This window comes from Penicillium hordei, assembly GCF_028827395.1.
Source record: "Penicillium hordei strain IBT 12815 chromosome Unknown utg000004l_segment0_segment0, whole genome shotgun sequence".
NCBI classification, from domain to species: domain Eukaryota; kingdom Fungi; phylum Ascomycota; class Eurotiomycetes; order Eurotiales; family Aspergillaceae; genus Penicillium; species Penicillium hordei.
The window spans coordinates 756,047-772,015 of record NW_026623145.1 but is presented as its reverse complement, the minus strand read 5'-3'; the positions used below and the strand labels follow the sequence as shown (position 1 = coordinate 772,015).

At 51.3% G+C, this 15,969-nt stretch overlaps 7 protein-coding genes across 7 annotated transcripts; 3 read left to right on the top strand and 4 right to left on the bottom strand.

Moving 5' to 3' along the window:
• Positions 1–210: 210 nt before the first annotated feature.
• Positions 211–1,827, bottom strand: N7537_007568 (histidine--tRNA ligase; the record flags this gene model as incomplete). Its single annotated transcript, XM_056898623.1, has 2 exons — positions 211–486; positions 550–1,827. The coding sequence occupies 2 exons, from the start codon at positions 1,825–1,827 to the stop codon at positions 211–213; spliced, it is 1,554 nt and encodes a 517-aa protein (XP_056750699.1).
• Positions 1,828–4,217: 2,390 nt separating this feature from the next.
• creB (uncharacterized protein) lies at positions 4,218–6,706 on the top strand (the record flags this gene model as incomplete). Its single annotated transcript, XM_056898622.1, is given in 3 exon segments — positions 4,218–4,325; positions 4,340–4,513; positions 4,586–6,706. The coding sequence occupies 3 exon segments, from the start codon at positions 4,218–4,220 to the stop codon at positions 6,704–6,706; spliced, it is 2,403 nt and encodes an 800-aa protein (XP_056750698.1).
• Positions 6,707–7,940: 1,234 nt separating this feature from the next.
• Positions 7,941–8,524, bottom strand: N7537_007566 (YOS1 family protein; the record flags this gene model as incomplete). The annotated part of the gene is made up of 4 exons (XM_056898621.1): positions 8,464–8,524; positions 8,350–8,409; positions 8,173–8,283; positions 7,941–7,996 (listed from the first exon to the last, which is right to left on the bottom strand). Exons 1-4 carry the CDS (start codon positions 8,495–8,497, stop codon positions 7,941–7,943), a joined length of 261 nt encoding a protein of 86 aa, XP_056750697.1. The 5' UTR covers positions 8,498–8,524.
• Positions 8,525–8,591: 67 nt separating this feature from the next.
• Positions 8,592–10,424, top strand: N7537_007565 (dolichyl-P-Man:Man(7)GlcNAc(2)-PP-dolichol alpha-1,6-mannosyltransferase; the record flags this gene model as incomplete). Its single annotated transcript, XM_056898620.1, has 3 exons — positions 8,592–8,601; positions 8,662–8,943; positions 9,001–10,424. 3 exons carry the CDS (start codon positions 8,592–8,594, stop codon positions 10,422–10,424), a joined length of 1,716 nt encoding a protein of 571 aa, XP_056750696.1.
• A 231-nt stretch (positions 10,425–10,655) lies between these two features.
• On the bottom strand, positions 10,656–12,207 carry N7537_007564 (uncharacterized protein; the record flags this gene model as incomplete). The annotated part of the gene is made up of 3 exons (XM_056898619.1): positions 10,656–11,993; positions 12,055–12,114; positions 12,169–12,207. The coding sequence occupies 3 exons, from the start codon at positions 12,205–12,207 to the stop codon at positions 10,656–10,658; spliced, it is 1,437 nt and encodes a 478-aa protein (XP_056750695.1).
• Positions 12,208–12,541: 334 nt separating this feature from the next.
• N7537_007563 (uncharacterized protein) lies at positions 12,542–13,489 on the top strand (the record flags this gene model as incomplete). The annotated part of the gene is made up of 3 exons (XM_056898618.1): positions 12,542–12,595; positions 12,660–12,701; positions 12,923–13,489. 3 exons carry the CDS (start codon positions 12,542–12,544, stop codon positions 13,487–13,489), a joined length of 663 nt encoding a protein of 220 aa, XP_056750694.1.
• A 524-nt stretch (positions 13,490–14,013) lies between these two features.
• On the bottom strand, positions 14,014–15,902 carry N7537_007562 (CoA-acylating methylmalonate-semialdehyde dehydrogenase; the record flags this gene model as incomplete). The annotated part of the gene is made up of 3 exons (XM_056898617.1): positions 14,014–14,430; positions 14,493–15,130; positions 15,191–15,902. 3 exons carry the CDS (start codon positions 15,900–15,902, stop codon positions 14,014–14,016), a joined length of 1,767 nt encoding a protein of 588 aa, XP_056750693.1.
• Between the last annotated feature and the right edge of the window lie 67 nt (positions 15,903–15,969).

The window sequence follows — 15,969 nt, the reverse complement described above, 5'->3', positions numbered from 1 at the left end:
TCCTCTAAAAACACCAACCCTCACACTTGAAAAATATCTTTAGTTCTTTTCCCTCAACAATAAACCCCGGTCTTTTTGATAGGCCATCGAGCTTCAAGCCCGACAATGCAAGAGATCTACATAATTTTAGGGTAACATAGAACCCCTCTGGAAAACACGCTCTAAAAGAAAAACAGAATGAAAAATGCACACCCACAACTGTTTAATCGATTAAACACTGGTGCCCTGCAGCTGCTGTGCAAGAGATGAGACAGCACCTTGCTGCTTCTTAGCAAGACGGGTTTGAAGCTCGGGAACTAGGGAGGTAATATCAACCTCGACACCCTCCTTCTCGGGGTGTCCATCGGGCAGACCCATCTCCTTGATACGGCACTTGCCGGCAGCGAGTTCTTCCTCACCGAGGATGATACCAAAGGGAATGGCGCCTTGTTCCGCGGCCTTGAACTGCTGGGGCAGTTTGGGCTTCAACTTGTAGGAGAACTCAGCCTGAAGACATGCATGTTAGTGATTATTCAAATAGACCATTATCAACAGAAGTGGAAGGCTTACCTTGAGACCAGCGCTCCACAGCTTCTGGCAGATTTCCATACGCTCCTTCAACATTCCGCCGAAGCCCTTACCACCGAAGGCCATGACGTAGGCATCGACCTCACTGCTGCGAAGGGCATCGGACTTCTGTTCGCGCTCGATGCGTGCCTTAGTGATGGAGAAGATACGGTCGACACCGAATGAGATTCCAACACAGGGGATCTGCGCCCTGGGCTGGAACATGCTAACCAGGTTGTCGTAGCGACCACCGGCAGCGACACTGCCAACGCCGAGAGTGGGGTCGTTGGATCGGTCCTCTTCCTCAGAGGGCTGCTTGGACTTACCCTTCTTAGGTTTATCGGCCTTCTGTGCCTCTGGGGAATCAGCCTGCACACCAGCCGAACCCTCGGTGACGACCTCGTAGATGACACCGGTGTAGTAGTCCAAACCACGGGCAAGGGACATGTCGAATGAGATCTTATCCAACACGCCGAATGCCTCGAGGTAGTCCATCATCAGAGCCATTTCCTCGAGACCGGCCTTGGCGGAGGCATTGGCGTTCAAGGCCTCATCCTTCAGAAGAGAGTCGAGCAGCTCGCGCGAGCCCTTGTTCATGACGTATTTCTCAATGCGATCCGCAACCTCGGGGTTAAGTCCCTTATCGTCGACCATTTCCTTGCGCACATCCGCCCACGGCATCTTGTCCAACTTATCGACCGCACTGGAGATAGGTCGGAGCTTGTCCTCGGGCACACCACAGACGGCAAAGACACCGTCCAGGATCTTGCGGTGGTTAAGCTTGATGGTGTAGCGGCCGCTCCAACCGAGCTCCTCGAAGACCTCGCTGACGATACGCAGGATCTCGGCATCGGGAACCATGGCGTCGAAGGTACCGGCGATATCGAAGTCACACTGGTAGAACTCACGCATGCGACCCTTGTTGATGGCGGGCTGGTCACGGCGATAGACCTTGGCGATGTGGTAGCGCTTGATGCTGGTGATGTGGCTGTTCATGGCGAGCCAGCGCGCAAACGGCACTGTCAAGTCGTAGCGCAGGGAGCAGATCTCGCCACCCTGGTCCTTCAGGTCGTAGATGAGCTTGGAGTCCTCGCCATATTTGCCAGCCAGGATCTCGCGCAGCTCAAAGACGGGGGTGTCTAGTGCGGTACCGCCGTGGCGCTTGAAGACATTGGAGATGGTGGTGAAAATGCGGTCTCGGAGGAGGGCATCGGAGCCGGACCAATCCTTGGTGCCCTTGGGGGTCTTGAGGTTGAATGTCGTACCCTTGTCTTTCCCCATTGTGATTGTGATTATTTGAGCGGAGCGATGGGAGGAGGAAAACTGGCGAGTGCGGCGGGGATAAATTATTTGGTGGGGGATGGTGGGGGCAGGGATATTATTTTTATTCGAGATGACTCGACGGTTCTGCAGGGAAGGGCAATGAGTCAGGCCAGAAATGGGAGTCAGACCAAATGGATTGGCGATTGCTCGTTGTACAGAGCGCAAAGGAATAGGAATGGACGGCATAAAAAAGAACGAAGAACGGCGCTGCAAAACAAAATTATTTGGGTTCATCCCGGACATCTCCTGGTCTCCTGAGGCATCTGTTGGTTCGGGGATTCTTCCTGGTTAGGGGTTATTTATCCGATGGATTTATCCGGACAAGCCCTTCCAATGTTCCATAAACTCATCTCTGTCATTTCTTTCTTGCAACAAAGGGTTATGATGTGTCAAAAAATTCCTTGGAAGTATGCAAATACCCCCTTCTGTGATCTGTCATATCTCTTTACCACGTAACTATCTATGCCTACTATGTATGGAGTACCAAGTAGCCCACTGACAAACCAGACGCAGTAAAAACAAAGACATTGAAGGTGATTCTATACCTACTATAGAAGAGATATTAAGCCTTAGGGCGTAGCCGAGTTCTAGACTTCCCCGGATCTGCTTGCAACTTGGGCTAGAAATAAAACCCGAGGTCTTTCATGCGGTGGGAAATTGGGAAATGCTCTTTCCTCTTTGGGACGGGGGGCCTGCCCAGGCACATTCCAATGTACCCTTGAAGTGATATCGTATGCGGTACGGAGTATATAGTACATTGTACATTACATTGTATATACATTGTATGTTGTAGAATTGTAGAAATAGTTATGACATAGCCAAAATAAATCGCTCAATTTGGGAGAACCCGATTTACTCCACAGTCTATAACGTCATTTCATCAGAACTGATCAGAACTGATTAGACTAATGCAGTACGGTGTGGATTGCTTTCCTATCTCAGTGTGATCCCAGCTCTATGCGTCTTTTTTTTTTACCATACCCCCTTGAAAGAGGTTTTGTCTCGCCACCCCCACCATGCACTCCGCATAGATTCGGTAACGGAGTCGCATCACTCGTTTAATTTGCCTTTTTTTTTTTAACCCCCCATGATGTGGTCAGATCATGTTGAGTTTTGATCAGACGTTGAAGTCTAGGCAGATTACCCAGAGTGCCCCCATCGCGGGAACGTGCGTTGTGGTACTGAAAGAATGACTTGGTATTGCTGCCGCCTATTGGACCCCCGCAAGGGGCAAATTTAAATTTGATATACGGAGTACAGAGTCCGTATAGGCTGACGTTAGCCCTGGGTACGGAAGCATCCCATGGGAATCCCATGGGAATCCAGATGGCATATTCTAGACTTGTTCCGAGTCCCCGCTCACATTTCGAAAGAGTTCAGGCATGTAAGGAACAGTCACATTTCAACTTTGAAAGGTCCACCGCCACCTTTTTGTTTTCCCCACAACGAAGATGATCATTGGCCCCTGTGGCTACGCCATGCGAGGGGCGGACACGGGCGGACACATGGCCCGTGAGCGAGGGCGGCTTAGAGCCAATCACCAGGACGGAATTCTTGGTTGAATGAGAGAGGAGTCTCTCTCTTCCATGGACATGGAGGAGAGCCACTCCGCTGGGGAAACGAGTTGTGACCAATGAGTATAAAATGGGGCTCCGGTATAGCCGATGTTTTCTATTTTACTAAAAGTAAATGTTCGACGTTATATAAGTGTAGATTGTACGGAGGAAAGGCTAGAAATTCCGGCGATTGGACCAGTACCTGCCTTAGGTCTCCACGTGGAGTAAAGAGGCTAAGATGAATGGGGTCAAGATATGGCTCTTAGTGAGATATGTGTGTAAGTACGTTTTGAGTTGTTTTCTGGATGATTCTGTTGCATTTGTATTACTGTTATGTGTTACTTCTATTGTACTATGTGTATGTTACTATGTATATTAAAATAATTGGGTCCATTCCAGTGAACTCCCCTCCTTGTCTCTTCTACTTTAGTCAAATCACCTATCTCTTAACTTCTTTAATCTCTTAATCTCTTTAATCTATTTATCCTTAACTATCCCCCAATCTCCCCCCAATATCCCCAATATTCCCAATACTAAACCTACTAAACCTATTTAACACAATATTACCCCATAACTAACTCGGTTGGACTTCATTCTCTCCCGCCCCTCTCATTTCCACCGGACCCCAGAAACCTTATGTGATCAAATCGACACTCACCTTAATTTCCCCGGACGCGCTGCATTTCCTTCTCCATCATTCCCCCTTCTTCATATGCCGATCACTTCCTGTGATCTTTTAAATCCGAACACTGAGCCTCATCAATGCAGAGTGCGACCGGCCATTAAGCCATCATGAAGTCCCTCTTCTCCAAGGGCTCAAAGAATGGGGTGAGTGACAATACATCCCTACTGCCATGCTCTCTCAACCTGGTAGTACAGCAGACGCTTCGGGCACCTCTCGTGAGATCATTCAGATTGGGACCGCCACTGACTTGCACTTCTTTGCGCAGGCTGCCAACCCCCCGGCTACCGCGCCACCCGTGAAAAAAGACCTCCAGGTACCGCAGATTTCACCGCTAGAAAAGAGGTTACAGGATATGGGATCCATCCGTGGTGATGGGAGTGACAAGTTCTATGGAATGGAAAATGTGAGTCTCGGACTTCCCCGGAGTCTGTTGGGACCGCAAGGTCACTAACCGTAATCCCCCACGCTTGCCTAGTATGGAAACACTTGTTACTGCAACTCAATCCTGCAATGTCTCTACTACTCAGTCCCCTTCCGGGAAGCCGTCATCAACTACCCACAACGCACACCCATGGACAACCTCGAGGCTGCGCTCGCAAAGAACCTACGTTATCAGAACCCGAATGCATTCCTCGAAGCCGAGGCACTAGCTGCCAAACAAAAGGCTTCCTCTCCACCATCCGCGCGCCAGGCCGGTGTACCCCCAAATCCAAACCAAAAACCGGAGGACAAGGACTCACCGGAATACAAGAAGAAGGTAGCGCTGCAGACCCTTCCGATTCTGGAAACCAAGAACAATGCGACCAGTTATGGAATGTCCGAGTCCCTTTTCACTTCGCTCAAGGATATCTTCGAATCGGTGGTAGCCAGCCAAGCGCGCATCGGGATCGTTCGCCCACAACAGTTCCTGGACGTTCTACGACGAGAACATGAAATGTTTCGGACCGCCATGCACCAGGATGCGCACGAGTTTTTGAATTTGCTCCTCAATGAGGTGGTGGCCAATGTCGAAACGGAGGCCACGAAGCAATCATTCACAGAGAAGGCGTTGCCACCAACGGAAAGTGCGGATTCGCTGGGAATGATGCCATCGAGCACGGGTTCGAAGTCACCAAACACTACGAGATGGGTTCACGAGCTGTTCGAGGGAACTCTGACGTCCGAGACCAAGTGTCTCACTTGTGAAAAGGTCTCGCAGCGAGATGAGGTGTTTTTGGATCTATCGGTAGATCTTGAGCAGCATTCGTCCGTGACCTCTTGTCTCCGAAAGTTTTCAGCGGAGGAGATGCTTTGTGAGCGCAACAAGTTCCACTGCGACAACTGCGGTGGACTACAAGAAGCGGAGAAGCGGATGAAGATCAAGCGTTTGCCCCGTGTGCTGGCTTTGCATTTAAAGCGTTTCAAATACACAGAGGACTTGCAGCGACTGCAGAAGCTGTTCCATCGCGTCGTCTATCCCTACCATCTTCGTTTGTTTAACACCACAGACGATGCCGAAGATCCAGACCGGCTGTATGAATTGTATGCGGTGGTTGTTCACATTGGCGGAGGACCGTATCACGGCCACTACGTTGCCATCATCAAGACCGAAGACCGTGGTTGGCTGCTGTTCGACGACGAGCTCGTGGAACCGGTTGACAAAAGTTACGTGCGCAACTTCTTTGGAGATCGACCTGGATTGGCGTGTGCCTATGTTCTATTCTATCAAGAGACAACTCCCGAGGCTGTCATGCGAGAGCAGGCGCAAGAGAACCAGGCTTCGACGGCCGCAGCAACTGAAACAAGCGAGGCCGGAAAGTCGAATGGATCTCCCTTCTCACCACCGCTAGCCCATGCCCAAAGTGCATCACAAGTCCCTCCTGAGAGTACAATCCCCTTTAGTCCCCTCAGCCGGATCCCAACAGCACCCCCACTGTCTACCTACCCAGAAGAACCCGTGGCGCCCCATCCAACCTCACCGCAGTCTGTTCAACCGCCTCTCCCTCCGATCCCTGACGAACCTGCTCCCCCGTTGAGCCCAAAGAAGAGTGATCACCAACTACGGAAGGAACGTCGGGCTATGGAGAAAGAGAAGGATAAGAACGAAAGGAATCGCCTGAAGGAGCAGGGGTTGCACAACCGAGAAATGCAGCGACGAGAGGCAGAGGAGTTGAAAAGAGCCATTGAGGCCAGCAAGGCCGACACGGTCGATTTCGCCGCTGAGAATGGATCACCAAGGAAGTCGAGCAGTTTCGGCTTCTTGAAACGAGGCAGCCGCAGTCTCAGTCATCGACTCAGCAAAGACAAAGAACCCCGATCCTCAACGTCGGACCTCTCGACGGCGCCGCTTCTTCCAGAAGCTAAGCCGGAAGAGCCTCTCAAGGAGGCAGAACCGACCCAGCCAGTCACCAGCCCAGTTCAGCCGATCAAGCCAGTTCAGTCGCCGGTTCCTTCTCCGAGAAACTTCCCACCTATCTCCAACCCTAAGCAACCCAAGCAATCCATCCGAACCCCCGAGCCCTTGGCCAAAGACCTGGCCAAAGACCAACACACCAACCATACAAAGCCCGGCCATACCCCTCGGTGGAGATCTTTCAGTTTCAAGAAAGTGGCATAAACTACAGTGTTTTCTTTTTCCTGCTTCCTCAGACAGCACTTGCTTCCGTTTTTCATCTCACTTCGCCCCGACTTTCACGGAGATACCCCTTATCATCTTGCACATATGAGCGCAAATTTTTGCTTCTGCACATAGCTTCCTTGAATGGATGTACTATCATGTTCTTATGATCTGCGCTTCCCCATCTTCCCATTCTCCTGTGGAAGTCCTCGCTCCCAACCGGGGTATTTCCACAGCCATGTCTTCCTAGACTTTGGATCTTAGATCCCACCGGTTCTATTCTCTTCTCCATGCTTTTATAACTTTTCCTACTGTATCTTGCTGTTTGGTTTGTATTTTTGTTTCTTTCTTTTTTTTCTCTCTCTCTTGCTGTCATTGCTTTTCACACCACTGCCACTTTTTGTACCATGTACAACGGCGTGATACCTACACTGACAGGATCGAAACCTGGCAGGCTTGCGAAAAGAGGCGTATTGGGTTTTCTTTCCTTTGCTGGCGAGCGTGGGTCTTTTATCGGATTTGGGCGTTTCGAACTGTTTCTTACATATCTCATTGCAAGTCTTGAGCGAATCTTCTCTTTTTTTTTAGCATGTGTTCGGTCTGTTCCTCCAATCTCTGCGTACATGCAGTGATTCGGCTTTCGGCTTGTTTGCTGTCATATCCTGGTCCTCTATACATTGCGAATGGCCGGTCATCAACTCGAATAAGAGAACAAATACAAGATACAGGTTTGCTATGCCGTTACAAAAAAAAAATTCATAAACCCAGCCCCCTAACTCCACGTAAACCACGTCTCAATCATGTGTCCATTGCGGTTCTAACAATTTAGTGGGTATATAGATAGGTACAGGCCGGAAGTAATCAAAATGAACTCAAGGTGAAGATGGGTTTGCTCGCATGCCACCACTGTTCCTGTCACCCTCAAGCAATGACCCAGCGCAACATAAAGTAGATGCCTGGCAGCGGTGTTCCGGTCCTATTACACATAACCCAGTCCCACCTCTGCGCCCAATATGCTCCTTGCTCATGTGGATCGTGCCGCGTTTCTCGATTAGGCGTCATTAATGATAGAGATGTCTGATTCTGAATGGCTCGTCGGAGGGGAGGTCACAGCGCAAGTCGTCATGAACAGCTATGTAGGTTGGCAGGCAGCAGGGTGTGTAGCTACGCAGCTATGGTCGCAATGGATCCGTGAGGGAGATCGACGCGCGGAGGGAATAGTGAAAAGACGAATTTAACCAAGAATCAGCTCGTAGACAATGATGACCGTGTTGATGACGATAAGGGGTACTGGGTTGTTGCATGTGTTAGCTATTCCGTTGTGCCGTGGCTGGTGTATCTCGTTTTATCGGAGCAGAGCAGAGTGCGACTGGTTCCAGGTAGATGAAAGCCATCACACAAATCCAAGCAAAAGACTGAATTGGTTATATTGGGCTGCGGGGGGCAGTTGGGGGTGGGAAACATACTCCGCATGACAGTCCGCACACTGGCGATTAAGTTGACAGATTTGGCTTTCACGCTTGTGCTATCGTATGTCGCGCCGAAGCCCGGCTCTGCTTGTGTGCGACCCCATCCGACTGTATATTTCCGACATTCATTAGCTTCTTGTCGTTCTGGACGGTGTAGCTGGAAGAGGGACATACCGCGCGCTAGGAAGCGGTCCTCGGAGAGGACGGCGATGGCATTGATGATGAGGACAATGACTGGGAGTTTGGATATTAGTATAAGCTGAAGAATGAAGATAACAAGTAACATACCATAGAACAGCTTCCCAAGTCCGAAGAAAAACATCTTTGCGGGTTGAGGAAGATGTTAAAAGGTGAAGGGCTGAAGTGCGGGAGGCGCCAGATCTCCGGATTAACACTCTTTCTCGGATGCAGTCACCATGGGATATAGTTCGTTCGCTCTATACAAAAACACAAAGCAGATAAGCTAACTGGGGACTTTTTTTATAGCATTTGCGTTTCTCGCTCTTCTCTTCCCAGCTGTGATTATCCTTCATCTCTTCGTTGCTCCATACACCAAAGTCGAGGAGTCGTTCCACGTCCAGGCTGTACATGATATCTTGGCCAACGGGCTACCAAATGGCTTTAAGGACTTGACTCTCAACCGCACCGACTATGACCATTTTTCTTTTCCCGGGGCTGTTCCCCGGAGTGCCGTTGGCGCTGCGGCGCTCGCTATGCTCTCGAAGCCCGTGATCTTGTTGAATGAAGGGATCAACCGACAGATATTAGGTACAACGTGGATGTATACCGCTATATCTGTCCAACCAAGCTAACACTGACATCCAGCTCGAGCTATCCTGGGCTTATTCAACGCCTTCTCTCTGACAGTTTATGCAAGAGGCTTGCGCCGTAGCTTCGGCCAGCCGGCAGCTATCTGGTATATCCTACTCCAAGCAAGCCAGTTCCATTTGATATTCTACGCCTCAAGGCCACTATCAAACATGTTCGCCTTCAGCATCACAACATTAGCAATGTGTCTACTCCTCCCAAATCCTCGTTCACGAGTACAAGACCAAAAGCAATGCAGCCTTGCACTAGCCCTCCTCACAACCGCAGGCGTAGTCTTCCGCTCCGAACTAGCCCTCCTAGTCGGAACACAGACTCTTTTCCTCCTAGCAACAAGACGAATCAACCTCACACACACCATCATCGCAGGCCTAATCGGCCTAACAACCGGCCTAACCCTGACAGTCTACCTTGACAGCACTTTCTGGCAAACCTTCCCCCTATGGCCGGAATTCGAAGCCTTCCGCTTCAACGTGCTAGCAGGCCAATCCTCAGAATGGGGCACAGAACCATGGCCATTCTACTTCCTAAACTCCCTCCCCCGTCTCCTCTTCAATCCCCTCTCCTACCTCCTCGCCATCCCAGTCGCCCTACGACAACCAGCAACGCGATCCCACGCACTGGCACTTCTAATCCCGGCGCTTTCCTTCGTCGCGCTCTACAGCTTCCAGCCGCACAAGGAATGGCGCTTCATCGTCTACGTCATCCCATCTCTTACGGCAGTAACCGCCCTCGGCGCCGCGTATCTCTGGACGCATCGCTCGCGCTCGCTCTTCGCCCGTCTGGCAACTCGCGCTCTGGTTATCTCCACACTCGTCGTGTTCTGTCTGTCGACTTTCGTGCTTCTTCCGGCCTCGGCGGCAAATTACCCCGGTGGCCAGGCAATCGACGCTATGCATATTCAACACTCCATCCGCCATGATACGGACTTGCATTCTGAGAAGACAAACTCTCCTATCAATGTTTACTTGGGTAACCTCGCCTGCCAAACGGGTGTGACACGCTTCTTGCAACAATCCCCTTCGTCGGGGTGGCTATACGACAAAACCGAAGACAAGGACGTTAAATCCACTAGTGGGTTCTGGGACCGGTTCGATTATGTCGTTGTCGAGGCGGATTACGAGGCGGAGTTCATGGATGCTGACGAGACTAGTCTTCGGCGTGCCCTCCCTGCTTCGGACTGGGAGAGGATGCTTGTTGTAGATTCGTTTGCGGGGATTTCGGTTTTGAGGCCTGGGATCCCTGCTAGTGGAACTGCTGAAAGGCGTGTCATTGCTGCTGTTGCGGGTGACCGTGCTGTTGATTTGTTTGAGCGTCTGCGCGAGTATGTGAGGAAGACTTTGTTGCGTGGGTGGTGGGTTGAGGTTAAGATGAGGCCGAGGGTTCATGTGTTGAAACGGGTAAGGGAGAGATTTGATCTTTAATATTGAAATGGGTATATTCTATTATATCTATGTAGTCTATCCACACTTATGTTACAATGGAGTAAGGTGTTACAAAACAGGGCCATCTAGTATGAAACTGATATTAACAATTGAAGATAACTACAACATGCCCTCAACATTCGACGTACATGCAAACTGGGTATTATTCATCAAACCTCTGCCCGGGACAGAGCAGATCAAAAAAAGAACAAAGTAGACACAAGAAATGGATTACAATGCCGCGGGACCTTCCAAACGTGCCAGACGAGACTCCAAGTCACGCACCCAGGGCTCGACAGTTTCCACATTAGAGCGCAGAGCAGCTTCACCTTGCTGCATCTTCTCTTCGACAGTCGTCAAACCGTCACGCCACTGCTCGATCTCCGATGCCATCTCGGCATGGCGCTTTTCGAGCTCGTTGAGCGAGTCCGCGGCGTGGGCTGCGCCGGCGTGGCAGGCGCGCAGAGAGCGCAGACGCTCGAGGACGCTGGGCAGCAGGGGGTGCAGGGACTGAATGGTTGGGAGGGTGGTGTAGAGGGCTTGGATCTTGGCGGCGTGGTCGTCGTTAGTTGATGCTTCTAGTGCGGGGACGACGTCGGCGTCGGAACTTGCTAGACGGGCGTTGTGGACGGCCTTTGCGGCTTCGAAGGCTTTTCTGCGGGCTGCGGTGAGTGCCTCGGCGTCCGTGGTCAACTTTCGGACTCGTGTGGAGAGAGCTTCCAGGTGTGGGGTTGTCATTCCCGGTGCGGCATTGGCTACTCCTGGCGTTGCGGATGTTGGGTTCGTGCCGACGAGAAGTCCGGTCAATGCTGAGAGGCGGGAGGTGAGCTGGTCCAGAGCGGGGAGGACTGGGTGGGATGTTGACTCGCTGATGCCGTCTGCGATGAAGGGATTGGAAGCACTTGAGATACCGATGGAGCTTTCAAGAAGCGCTAGGCGGCTGTCGAATGCTGCCGCGTGAGAGAGGATCCCCGCCGAAGAGGCAGCTGGGGCGGGCACAGTGGAGACTGCCTTTGACGCATCGGCCGAGGATTGTGTCTTTGCGTCTGTAGCAGAGCGAGTCTCAGATCCAAGCTTCTGGGACAGCAAAGCCGCAGCCGAGTGCGACGAGCTCGCCGCACCTCGTGAAGCATGCAGATTGTCCAGGGCGCGACTCAACTCCGCAACGCCATCGCCCAGATTCTCTCCTGACTTTTCAGTTGTGGCAGCACCCTGCAATCCATTTCCAGTCTCTGCGCCGTCGGCTTTGTTGGCCATTTCCACCTTGAGATCTTCGACCTCCCTCCGCAGCCGCGCAAGCCTCCGCTCAAGCGACTCGTCCTCGCTGTCACTCAGATCACCAACCTCCTCTACCCCGTCCTCACGTCTCCGCCGACGACGGCGGCTCATGCTCTTGCTCCGGTAAGCCTGGCGTTTCATGGAAATGCTATCTGAGAAATTGACGTCGCGGGCGTCCACGGCCGCGCCCATGAAGTGCATACGCGCCTGGTCCGGGTTGACTCCCTCGCGGTCAATGTCGGAGTTTGAGCCTGCGTCATCATGGTCGGAGTCTGTGCGGACAGTGGCAGTCTAGAAAGCATCAGTTATTAGGTCCAATGATGTCTCGTTGGTATGGAATTGGCAGACTCACGGGCAAGGTGGATGCTTCGTCGGTCAAGTCGGGGGTTTCATAGATATCCGGGGATGGGTCCTAGGTCACATTTAGTGGGAATGCTAGTGGATATTAACAGCCGTCATTGCTCACTAGATCAGGAAGACCGGCATATTTCTTATTGAAAGACATGATTGGATTGTAGTTCTCCAAAGTATAGTAAACACCGAACTCTGGCTCCAGAATCACATGTACAGTCAGCAGATCAGGTGACCTTAGCCTCGGATTCGAGAACAAACACATGCAATTGACGCAATTGGCCGTGAAGCCCATTGATTGTCAAAGACAACTATATATTAGGTGAAATCGCTTGAAGATTCCTCTCTTTTCTTTCTTGTATTACCTAGAAGCTCAAGTTCCTCTTCAATTGACTAACTCGCCCTTTCGTTGCTCATCAACTTCCCCACTATCCCCGCATATCATCTTCAACCTCTACTATACAACTTATACTACATCAACCTTCAAGATGGCCGCCCCTATTGATGTTACTATCCAGAACCTGAGTGGGAAATGGGAGATGGTAAGCCCAACCAAACCATCAACGAAACAAAGCAACTCAAATTGAATACTGACATGTGTAACAGGACTCAACTCACTCTGACCCATCAGACCCTGTTCTCTCTCTGGTATGCAACCCTCAAGCCCTAACCGGTCTTCCCGCCAAGTTACCCCAAATATAAAACAGCCAAGCCTCTCGCAACCCCTGTCCCAATTTGCCCTCCAATCATACAACTTCATAATAACACTATTATTTATCCCCCCCCCCCCCCCCCCCCCCACTTGCACTATACCATACATAACCCCCATACATAAACCATCCAACAACCCCACTAACCATCCAAAACAGCAAGGTGTCGGCTGGGTCACACGCAAAGCCCTCTCCTACGCAACAGTGACAGTCAACGTGCACCAGTACGCCGACAGCGAGAACCCCACTCTCATCCACGTCGACGCACAGCAAGTAATCACAGGCGGCATCCAAGGCACCAAGGAAGAGCGCAAGCTTGACTGGACAGACCGCGAGCACGTCGACCACATCTTCGGCACGCTGAATGGTCGCTCGCGCCACATTGCCGCCGCTAAGAGCGAGGACGGCGCTGTGCGACCTGTCGTCGAGATCCAGACTAAGGTCGGCTCGCCTGAGGCTGATGCGAAGGTGCAGAAGTTCCTTACTGGAGAGACTCTTATTGATGGATCGAAGAGTGAGGGTTTCCTTGCTGAGGAGGGTGAGGGTGCGTTCTTGCAGAGCTTTGTGAGGAATGAGAGCGCTGGGTGGACTGCTGAGCAGGTTTGGGGCTTTGAGATCATTGATGGTGAGAGACGTCATACTCGTCGTGTTGTTGTTGTTAAGGGTGGGAAGGCTGTGTTTGCTAGACTTGTTTACGCTTTTAAGGAGCGTAGGGCTGAGGAGTAAATGCCTTTGCTCGTTTATTTTTTATTTCCTCGGGTTTCCGCTTCTTAGCTTGTTATGAAGCATAGGTCAATATAGCATTCGACGCATATAACTTTGGTTGATGATAACAAGAATAGTTGACGCTTATGCGGCCTTGTCATGTTTTTTTAGATATTCTTTTTCAGTTGGATACAAAGACGGTAAAACCATTGACTGTTCAAGAGAATTTCCTATGTATAACCTTTGATACATATTTGGGAAGCGTTGAGGTTGACCATAGACATCTTATAAGCTCATGGAATGATGAAGTGCGGGGATTTGGAGATTGTTCCATCTCCGAAAATCAATGTCATTATAATGCTACATCCACTATTCAATCTGGTAATACATGTCCATGTTCATATAAAAGCAAGCATATGGTTCAGATACATTCATTGAGATCCATGAGGCGTGTGTTTTGTTCAACTAAAAAAAGACAGAATTTACCATGCGAGTGATCGGCTAAAACAAAATCAAGAAAGAAAAAGAGGCAGATACCAAGATATTTACGAGTGAGTGGGCATCACCACGTGAGCCTTGGTGCTAACAGCATCCTCACTCCTCCAAAGGCTGGTCACAGTCTTCTGCTGGGTGTAGAACTGCAAGCCGGGCTTGCCGTAGAAAGTGTTGGCACCACCACCGGCAATACTCTTCTTGTTACCGGTGAAAGAGAACATGGGAAGGGGGACGGGAATGGGTACGTTGATACCGAGCTGGCCAGCCTCGCAGTCCTTCTGGAACCTGGAGGCGGTCGAGCCGGAGCGGGTGAAGATGGCGGCACCGTTGCCGTATTCGTTGGCGTTGATCATATCAATGGCGTCGTCAAGAGTCTCAACGTTGAGACACACGAGAACGGGACCGAAGATCTCCTCCTTGTAGCACTTCATATCAGGGGTGACATTGGTGATGATGGTTGGGCCAACCTGCGGGGACACAATTAGCTTGAGTTACACGCATGTAGATCATTTTCTGTAGTGGAACTTACAAAGTTACCATTGGGGTAGTTCTCAGGCTTGAAGCCACGGCCGTCCAGAAGAATGGTCGCACCCTCTTCCTCGGCGCTAGCAATCAAGTCTTCAATGCGCTTCTTGCTTTCGGGGCTGATCACAGGGCCGAGGTCAGCACCCTCCTCAAAACCACCGTTCACGTTTAGGACCTTCGCCCGCTCGGCGATTTCAGGCAGCCACTCCTTAGTCTCGCCAACCATAACGCAGGTGCTCAATGCCATGCAGCGCTGGCCAGCAGCACCGAATGCAGCACCGGTTATGGCATTAAGAGCCTGGTTCTTGTTGGCGTCAGGTAGGACGGCGGCGTGGTTCTTAGCACCTAGGTTGGCTTGTACGCGCTTGCCGTTGGCAGAGCCACGGGTGTAGATGTATTCACCAGCACGGTTGCTGCCAACGAAGCTGATAGCCTTGATAGCAGGCTCATCAAGAATGAAGTCAACAGTGGGAGCGGAACCGTGGATGATGTTAATCACACCCGGCGGGAAACCGGCCTCCTTGGCAAGCTCCGCCAGGATCATCGCAGCACCGGGGTCCCGCTCAGATGGCTTCATGACCAAGCAGTTACCGGTCACAGTAGCGACCGGAATACACCAAAGGGGAATCATGGCAGGGAAGTCTGGGTGACAATTAGCATCTATATGGAGGGAATTGAAATTTGTTGGCATGCGCTACTTACTGAAGGGGCAGATAGCAGCAACGACACCGAGCGGCTCGCGGTAGCTTCTTGTCTCCATATCCTTGGCCACCTCCAAGACCTCACCGGTCATCTGAGTGGTGATACCACAGGCGGTCTCGGCAACCTGAAGGCCACGGAGAACGTCACCCTTGGCATCGGCGAAAGTCTTACCCTGCTCAAGGGTGATAGACGCAGCCAATCGGTCCCAGTGGGTACGAATGAGGCTGGTAAATTTGAAAATAATCTGCTGGCGAGCCATGATGCTGGTAGCTCTCCAAGCGGGGAAGGCCTTCTCGGCCGACTCCACAGCGGCCTTCAGCTCCGCATCTGTGCTCTGGGGCACACGGGTGACTAGATTGTTGGTGGCAGGGTCATGGAGATCAATCCACTTGGATGCCTGCGATGACACAAACTCATTGTTAATGAAGTTAGCAGTGTCAATTGGGTTGGCGATCTTTTGGTGGCTTGTTGGGTATTCAGTAGGAGTGGAGACGGCCGATGTTGTTGCGGGGACGAGCCGCTGGGCTGTTGCGTGCAAGCCGCGAGTGGCAGAAAGCGATGAGTAGGGTACAGCTGTTCTATGAGAGACCAGACTGGCGAGGGAGGTGGTAGTAAGAGATCTGGAAGAAGCAGCTCTGGCAGTTACCGACACCGTGCGGGGAACTGCGCGGAGAGCGGGGATGGAACGGGCAATCGACCGACAAGCAGCCATGATGAATTCAAGAGAGGGATTGACAGATGAAAGACAGATGGAATTCAGAGATATGACAAGCTACAGG